The 9,663-nt window shown below is 41.1% G+C and overlaps 1 protein-coding gene across 1 annotated transcript in view; it reads right to left on the reverse strand.

Moving 5' to 3' along the window:
• The window catches only part of KCNMA1 (potassium calcium-activated channel subfamily M alpha 1), a gene marked incomplete in the record, with an annotated part of 294,379 nt that extends 288,681 nt beyond the window's left edge, over window positions 1-5,698 (reverse strand). The window contains 1 exon segment of the mRNA XM_072424926.1: window positions 4,555-5,698. Coding sequence (XP_072281027.1) covers window positions 4,555-4,848 — 294 coding nt within the window.
• Between the last annotated feature and the right edge of the window lie 3,965 nt (window positions 5,699-9,663).

Consider the following 9,663-nt stretch of genomic DNA (forward strand, 5'->3'; position numbering starts at 1 on the left):
GGTTTTCCAGAGAGGTAGCTACGGTGCGTTGGCTGGGTATTCCTGGAATGTTGTGGAGTAGAGTGGTGCCAGATTTCCGGGGATTCGCATCGTGGGACCGCCCACCGGATGTGGTAGTTATCTATGCTGGGGGTAATGATTTGGGGCGCAGGTCTATGCGGGAATTGATTAGAGATGTAAAATTGGATTATTTGAGGTTACAGGTGGAGTTCCCGGGGTTGGTGATTGTGTGGTCTGACATAGTGGTCAGAGCTACGTGGTGGGGTGCACGATCTGTGGTGAGGTTGAATAAGGCCCGGATAAAAGTTAACAAAGAGGTTGGCAGGTTTGTGGCCCGGAATGGTGGGGTGGTGGTTCGGCATAGGGAGCTGGAAGAGGATACCAGCAGGTTCTTACGTTATGACGGGGTGCATTTAAATGTGGTGGGCATCGACATGTGGTTCCTGGGCCTTCAAGATGGCATTCAAAGAGCTCTTCGGGTGTGGAGGGGCGCTCAGGTGTGAGGTGTCCCGCCTGAGGCGCTGTGGCGGTTGGGGTTTAGGGGGTATGAGTCTGGTTGGTAATTGGAAAGGGCAACCCATGGGTAGGGTGCCCATTTAAGTGGTATTATGGTGGGGCCCCTGAAGCGGCGCTGGGGCGCCTAGGGGCCAGTGTATGGTTAAACTATTTTGGTGGAACAGACTCTACCTGGTTCCTGGACCTGCAGCTGGAGGAGGAAACCGGAGTGTTTTGGTGTTTATAGTGCAATCCTGCACAGTAAATTGGGGTTGTGTTAAAGTTGATGGTATAAAAGTTATTGGTTGTAAAAAGGTGTTATTAATAAATGTAAAGTATATGTAAGAGTATAAGAAGGTTATACGTTAATATATATGTTAATTTAGGTTAATTAAAATAATATGTATATTATGTGAATATGGTTATTATTACAAGTATTTATGGTTATTTATTGTTATTTATGTTGTTATAATAAACGGCTGCTTGCCAGCCAATTTAAACCCAAAGAAGGTGTGTGTGTTTTTTGGAGGGTGGTGAGTATAGGCTGGTAGGCATGGGTAAGGGGAGTGGGAAAAGAAAAATTGATGTTGGGTGCGGGAAATGTTTTGATGAAAAATTAATGTGTGTGGTTTTCTTTTAGGAGGGTGGGGGCGGGAGATCCAAATTACCTGGTCATGATTCAAGCAAATTGAGTAAATTGGTTCCTAAATTCTGTATTAGTTGTCTCCCCAAAAGCTAGAAGTGACTACACTGTACCAACGTAGATAAAATTCCTCGATAAACAGTGATGCCATGTGGGCTAAAGAACATACAGATTTCTTAGTTACATATAAAGTCAAAGCCTGTGTTGCTAAGGGAGAAAGCTGCTAGCTGAACACATTTGAAGAAAAACTTTTTACCCCAGAACTATCAATACAATAAGTGTAATTCATGCACACTACTTGATGCTTTATTTATTTTGATGTCTTTAGGGCGTTTTCCTTTAAATATGAACATTAACATTCTGCCGACAGACTATGGCCCAGTAAAGTGCAAAAAGAATTGAACTGCAAAAGGGCCAATTTAGAAAAACTATGGCAAAAATAGAGCTATCACTCAATGTGACCAATTAGACTATCTTTTATTATCTGAGGAAATAGAGGAAAGTATCTGGTCACTATGGGCAACATTTCTATTTTCCTCTCCCTAATATTCATAAATAGGCCACACAATTTTATCCATCACTTTAGTACCTAATAATAATTTCAACATTAGTGGAATAGTCACCACAGTGCATTTAGGTGGCTGTTCACCATTAACCAGAAGATTTTTAAATAACAATTTAGTTTTGAGTTACCAGGAAAAAAAAAAGAAAACGGTTAAAAAATGAATATTTATGGCTTTCTGATTAAAATGCCACATTTCTGTAATCCAGTATTCAGTCTCACTTTCAAAAAGCATATTGCAGGGAGTGGAAACGGCACAACTTCTAGAAAGAAATACAGGGCATTAATCAAAACCTCCAATCATATCCTAATTAGGACTGGACAAATAAAATAGTCTACTGTTTCTGCTTTTGTCTTTTAAAAAAAAAAAATCTGCAAAAGCTGCTGCTACTTTCAGAGTCATTCTGTGATTCTTACAACGCAGGTGAAAGCTGACTTCTTTCCCTATGCTGTACACTGCGTTTTCATTTTCCCTATCCTGCAGGGCTATGACACAACAGGAATACTTAGCAACTGTCTCCATGAAGGTAGGATAGTGATGGCAAGTCACCGAGGTGGGAGGGGGAGCAAAGTGTTCCATCTTCAACTCCAAAATACATCAGGAGTTTAATACCCAAAGGCCTGTACCAAAGGGCCTGCAGGGCGAGGCCGGTATTTTTTCCACTAGTTCACTGCCAATGGATTAGTAAAAGAGTTTATCAACAATCCTATAGAAAACATCCTTTAGGTACAATCCTCTTTTCTCAGGTGCTCATAAACCTCAAAAATGTATATACTGTATAATATATATTCTGAATAAATGCTTATCATTCTAGAGCAACTGTGCTTACGTCTAATGTGATGGTTCACTTTATTGAATTACTAAGCTCAACATGAGAACAGAAAACCTGATGTCACATTTAACTGCTTAACAATTGTATTTGTACTTAGGTTTTTAAGATTTTTTAATATTTCATATAGTATTCCATTATAGTATCTTCTACATTTAGGAGAGTTTAATACTGTGTGTGTATATGTATAAACATTTCTTTATTTATAGTATTAAAATCATAAGCACCTAGCTAGTTGTGTCTACTCAAGGATAATCTCTACATTGTTTTTAGCTATGCTTTACAATTAGTTAAATGTTTGTAGTGTGATGCACCATTAACCTATGATTTTATATGGGTAATAATGCTTCCAGGACAGATCCTAGAAGGCTTTAATCAAAAATAGAAAGCCTAATGTATTTTGTTGCAAAGATCAGAGGTGTACTGTGACTCATAGCCCTCAATCACAAATTCGCTGTCTTTAACTGAGCACTACAATAATAAAAGCAAAAATCTGGTTGGCTGCTTTTGGCTAAAGCAACAAGTCATTGATGTATGTTTCTGAAAGATAGACTCTCATAGATGTTTGTATAAATTTGCTGGAATAAGAAATTTAAACAGAAGTAAAGGCAACTCCTTATGTGTTCCCCTCTTGCTTAATAAAGACACGTGTGTACTATACCATGTTTGACATTCTGGTCACCAGGACCAATGATCTATTGGAGTGTAAACCTGCAGAGCTGTATTTTGTCAGCTGTAATCCATGCTACATTGTTTAAAAAGAAAATACATTTTTTCTAATCAATATAAAATACATAATCACAATAAAGCTATTGACTTATTTTGTTTTACATTTCAGTGCAGTCTTCCCTTTCTGATTGGATGAAAATTTCTTACAACAAGTCTAATTTTGCTCCTTACTCACTATACCCACACAATCCTGGCCAAACAAACAATATTAAAGACGCACTGTTCTGCCTTCCAGCTTTACTTATCTTTTATTTAAAAAAAATACACATTGTTAGGGACTTAATGTGACCTAACTGAATTTACACATTGCTTGGCTCCACAAGATTTGTATCAAGCCATAATTAGGTAAGTTCCTGTAGACTACTGAGTCAGGACAAACTTACAACTCAATAACAGGTCACCTTCGATTTATCAATTACTAGATTGTTTGCCAACATACATACACATTCCCATGTTTTTACACACACACACATATATATATATATATATATATATATATACACACACACACACACACATACATACATACCAACTGCTAAAATTAAAACCAATGATTTCAAAAAGGAGTTTAGTAATAATATTGGAATATCAGCTAGGCCCATTGTAACATCCCTAATAGTCCAAGGCAAGAGAAAATATATGTATATATATATACAGTATTTATTACTCCATTAGGAAACATAAATGCATTGTAAACTATTTTCTATTAAATGGTTAGGCACAGTAAGATTTGGGGTGTAAGAAATATCTGCAGCCTGATGTCACAGAAAAAAAGTTGTCTGTATATTCCCAATATTTGTACTATTGCACTGTGCTTTTTTAATAATAATATTATTATTCCTACAAAATCATATGTTATTGCTGAGGATCAGCTGATTTTTTTGCTCAATACCATATTAAAAGTTCATCTTGTATGATTAAATTTTAGCGGCCGCGGTTCTTTAGAAGCACCTAATTACTGCAGTAAGTCGCTATTACTTATTCACCACCTCAGCTAAATAGTAATAAGGGACATGGAAACCAGCACTGATGGTCATCCAGTTCTTGCTCAAACGGTGGCAATAATATCACATTACGCTAAAGTATGTTAGTAGCCAAGAAAGTATCCAACTGTTCTGCCTTTCAATAATAAGAGCCTAAAATTAGAGTGCACTTTTGATCCCTTTCTGTTGAGCATTCTCCAGCTACTTCCACAAACTCCCACAACTCGCCTTCCAATTGAGTAAAACCAGCAAGCCAAATCCCCCCCAACCCCCTAAAACAACAAACTGGAAAGAGCTCCCAGGTTTGGTTACCTTATTCTTGCCCCCACAGTGGCAGCAGACTGTCCAAAGGTATTTAAGGGACCTCCACACCAAGATAATAAAAAGGCCCCCGAAAAATGTCACCATGGAAGAGGCCAGGAATGCCCACCACATACGTTGTCCCCGACTGTCACATGGCACCTCCATAGTGACCGGAATAATGAGGGCAGGATCTCCTTTGGCCAAAACGAAGGAGTCTTGATGCATGTTGTTGTTGTTGTTGATGGCGTTCATGGTTAAGCCAATGCTACTAAGGTTGCTTTGGGATTTGTTGCCACTTGCCATCGCTAACAGGAAGACCCAGGAAACCCTGAAAGCCACTTATGTCTCAACCCCCAAATTCCTGCACCAGCCATATTGCAAGAAAGTGGGCAGGTCACACAAACGATGGGGCCTTCCTCGGTCGCCTCCTCTGCATATAATAACCAGGGCAGTCTTTATGACACAAGCACTATCTCAGTTTAAGATGGAAATCTTCATGTCACAAATGGAGTCCATAAGAACCATAACCAGCAAACCCCTTCACTGAGCTGTCATTGCCAAGCAGCCTTCAAGCCAGTCCTTCATTCCTCTCTGATCAGTGGAATCCTGGCTGCTTGGATTTTGCCTGTTACAATCTATGGGCTATAGAAGCATCAATGTGACCATCTAGCAGACACAGGCATAGTGGGAATGGTTCATGGGCAGAGCATTGGCAGGCATTTCCCAGCACCTGTTTGCCCCAGTATTTGCTGGTAAAATAGGACTGATGATGAGAAGGCAGTGCCCCCCTTACTGTAGTGCCTGGCTGCCTGGATCTCTGCTTGCTGCACCGTGTGAAGGTCTGGCCAGCATGGAGGGCGATGTGCTCGGCTGATGATCGGCTCTCCTTGTCCCTCAGCTGGGCACCGATCTATAGATATGCCTGGGATTTTCTCTGCTCCCCTCCTACCTTCCCTTTTCCTCCTCCGACTGAGGGCTGTAATCCTCCCAGCTGATCGCCTGTGTCCCTCCTCCTCCTCCTCTGTCACATCCCTGTGTTCGGTATAGATGGAGAGGACACCCAGGGAAATGGAGGTGATGAGGGAGGGCACACACGTACAGGTAGCTCTGAGGAGGAGTCGCTCAGCACTTCATTGCAACAAGTCTGTCTGCTGCTTGGCAACCCGATGGTCAGACTGAGCACACCGGGGGCTTCAGATGCTGTTATTCCAGGTTTTCCTGTGACGCAATAACACGGGCTGCCATCCTCAGCCTGCTTCCATCAGTGCTTTACCTCCCCCCTGTGTCCCATCATCACCTGCACATATAGCCACAACATGGCACACACAAGGGCACAGGATGGCCTATTATCATGAATGGTTGCCAGGTGTGTGCAGAATATGTCATTTTATTTCACAAGTATCCTTCAATCTAGAAAATCTGCAGCTTTATTACAACGAAATGTGATGATTCTAACATTAAGGTTCTTGTTTCGGCATGAGGGTGACAATCACCCAGCAACAATGCGAGCACTATTCTATGGAAAGGGGGTGAGGTGACCGGGAGGCGCCCTGTTGCACCTTTATGTAGTAAGCAGGGGTTAATAGCGGTCTGTCATTTTTTTTGAGATCACTAAATGATGTTGTGGGACTGATTATGAATGGTTGTCACCAGCAAAAGCAGACCTAATCATCTGTCTATGTTCCAATGCCAGGCGCCGCCATCTTCCTTCTCTTTTTTCCTCTCCCATACAATCTTAAACCATATTGACTAGCGGTGCCAAAGACACACGCAAGGGAAGCCAGGAATTCCCTTTTTTCCTGCAGACAAAGCTGACGCATGCATTCAGGAAGCTGGAAGGATCAGGTAATGTATTATTGTAAAAGGGGCATTGCCTGTCCCTGCATGATCAAACTTAAAAGTAGAAATTAAATTCTACTTTAATACAACACAATATAACATATGGTATTTCATGCTTTAACACATGCTTTTCACATCCTTTTACCTCTAAGGAATCCCTAAAAAAAATTATTGGTCTTGGTAATCCTGGTAAATCTATTGCACTGGGTGTCGGTCAAAATGCCAACCTTACAGACAGCTAAATCATTGTGTCACTATGGTGGCCCTGCTTAGTGGTATTGGCTCCAGAACTACACAAGCACTGAAAACAGTAGGTCAATCATCGGCAGCTCAAAGATCCCCTGGCAACCTCTGGAGGAACCCTCCCATTACTTGTGCATTGCCACACTATAACTGGTTCACATTGGGTTTTTTCATACCCCAGTTCACATACCCAAATGATTCCCATGCCCGTGAGAAGGGGGAATATAGTCGGGGGTGTGTTCAGAGTTGAGAACAGCAAATGGAGCTCCCCACTGTGGCTCAAATTCTGTCAAAGATAAAAAAAAAAAAAACAGGTCCCTAAGGGGAGAGAGCACAAAAAGTGAGATAACTAGGGGGTTCACCAATGGTGCAGAGAAAAGGAAAGGCTTAGCAAGCTTAGCCTCCAAGAACCTACAATAATATTAAAAATGCTGAGCCCTGACAATTTGAGAAGAGTGATCCGATTAAACCTGAGTCCTCCATTTTAGAGGGTAAATACGGGTTTCCCAAAATCACAAACAGAGAAGAGGATGGGATAGGGATAAGGGAGACGTTGTCACACAACGGATATTGGATGTAGTTTAATCACGGAGAAGGGAATATCTTTAGGCTAAGGCAAACAATATAATGGGATCTGGCTAAAAGATTGCTTAATCATCAGCCACTATTTGTATTCAGAATGGCAAAACAAGTCTTCAACCCTAGCATGATGTGAGGCAACATAGTATAACCAAGTACCCCCCAAGCCTTTGACCGATTTGAAAGAAAAATAAAGCTGCTTAAGACGAAGATGTTTGTTGTGCCAGGTTAACTTCTGATCTGCATACTTGTTAGGTTCAGTGGCTAAGGCTGTGTACACATGTTAGATTTGTGAAAAGATCATTTCCATTGATCCTTAAGTTTCTATGGAGAGAGTAGGGGGGAAAATGAGCGAGGGGCACCCCACTGTGCTCTCTCCCTTTCACTTCCATTGCTATCATTCGCAAGGACGGATCCATAAATGACGTTGGACAGCCACTGTACACACGTCAGGTTCCCGTCCAAGACGACCCTACAGGAATCATCTGACGTGTGTAGGTAGCCTAAGGAGCTCCAGAAAGACATCAGCAATGGTATTCAAAGATAAAATTATAAAAAAATAAAATCATCCTGTTATTAAAAAAAAAATGCATGTCAAACAATAGACTTTCCCACTGCTCAGTTTAGAACACCACTACATTTAGGAGAAATCCACAAATGAATTCTGCTGGTAAATTGACACTTCAGGGCCATCAATCTCCTGGACCTCTGCAGCTCTGACTGGTTCACTCTGCTGACCTCTGCATAATTACAAGGTATAGTAAGGATATGGAGGTCAACCGGAGGAGCCAGTAAGCATTACATGGGACCAAGAAGGGTAACACTCCTTGAAGTATGAATTGCCCAAATGTGAGTGGTCAGTATGCAAAATAAATAATAATCTTCACTCAATACAATACAAAATCAAAGTCTATAGAAAGCCCTAGCTTTTTGTTTTAGGTATAGGGTGGAAAGTTTAAAACAACAATCAAGTTAATTTTTGTTTTCTGTTTCCTGCTACAGAGATTTGCTTTCACTTCCTGTTCTGGAGACACAACAGGAAATTATGGGGAAATCTTACTTAAGAGAATTGTCAGAGAAGCAGACTTCCCCCATCTTTTCACCATAATGGGGTGAGTTTCCTCATGTAGGCAGTAATAACCACATACCCGGTAAAATATGGCCATTCCTCTAAATGCAGATCTCCATACACACATTCACTTACCTTTCTCTCACTCACCCACCCCTGTGTGGGCCTTTGGAGTTAGAATAAATCTGGAATGATGGAGGATACGACTCTCCTCGTGTCAGACAGTGCTGATGTATATAAAAGATATTTATGTACTGCAATGAAACATAACAACAATAACAATATGTTGACAATACACTGCCAATCGTGAATATATTTCCTAAATCTCTACAAGCAGCATCCCCCTCTGCAAAACCCCCAACTCCAGCAAACCCACCCTCTATATTTCCAAAGCCTCCACCAGAACCCCCCTCTATTTCTACTTCACATAAAACATAAAAACACCACACCTATCAATGTATTCTATACATAAACATACACAATGCACTATATACATAAACCTACACAACTTTACATACAATGACAGGCACGCCCTATCCCTGAGGTCCTAGCACACTTACTGATATAGACTTATCCATGTACTGCAACATCTGGTCTCTCTGCTGCAGCAAAGTGAGGAAAAGTGGGTGGAGTCTGGTGGTGGGTGATAGATAGGTGGGTGGAGTCTGGTTATGTGTAAGAGAAGGTGGGTGGAGCCTAGTGCTGTTCTGCCAAAGCTGTAGCTGTAGATCCCCAGTGACAGATTGAAATGGGGTGGATAAATACCGGTGCTGAGAGATGGGTGGGTGGAGCCTAGTGGTGTAAGCAGATGGGTGGAGCCTGATGTATCAGACAGTGGGTGGGACCTGGTGTAAGAGAGAGAAGGTGGGGTCCCTGGACACAGGCAATACCCCACAGCACTAATTCCTAATATTTTGTAACCTATACTTAGTAACTGTTTTCCCCTTAAAAGTGTTTTGCTTTTTTTGAGCTGGGGTAATGGGTCCACAATAAATAAGTGTACCATGTAATTGTAATGCAAAGTCTTCTTTAAAATGACCCCTCCATTCCTTTTTTGTTATCCTGAACTTCAGGTGATTATAAAAAACACAAATTATTGCTGTTCTGGATTTAATAGTCCACCATAAACTGTATTTAGATTTAATTTAATAAGTGTAAGTACCTGGAATTTATTGGGCTCCATTGCCTTGCAGTTTGCATACCGTAGTAAGAAAAGAAGAAGAATCACAACAAGCCGATCAGTTCATGATCTTACAATAGGAGAAAGTAGTGTGAGAGATAACTAAGATTACTGTGGGCTCAGAGGAAGTGCATTTGAATAAGACAGAGGACATTTAGTGGCGCAAAAGAAGTAGTGCAGTGGACGACTCCAGATCAAAGGCGTATGT

Source organism: Pyxicephalus adspersus, chromosome 10 (genome assembly GCF_032062135.1).
Source record: "Pyxicephalus adspersus chromosome 10, UCB_Pads_2.0, whole genome shotgun sequence".
Taxonomy (NCBI): Eukaryota; Metazoa; Chordata; class Amphibia; order Anura; family Pyxicephalidae; genus Pyxicephalus; species Pyxicephalus adspersus.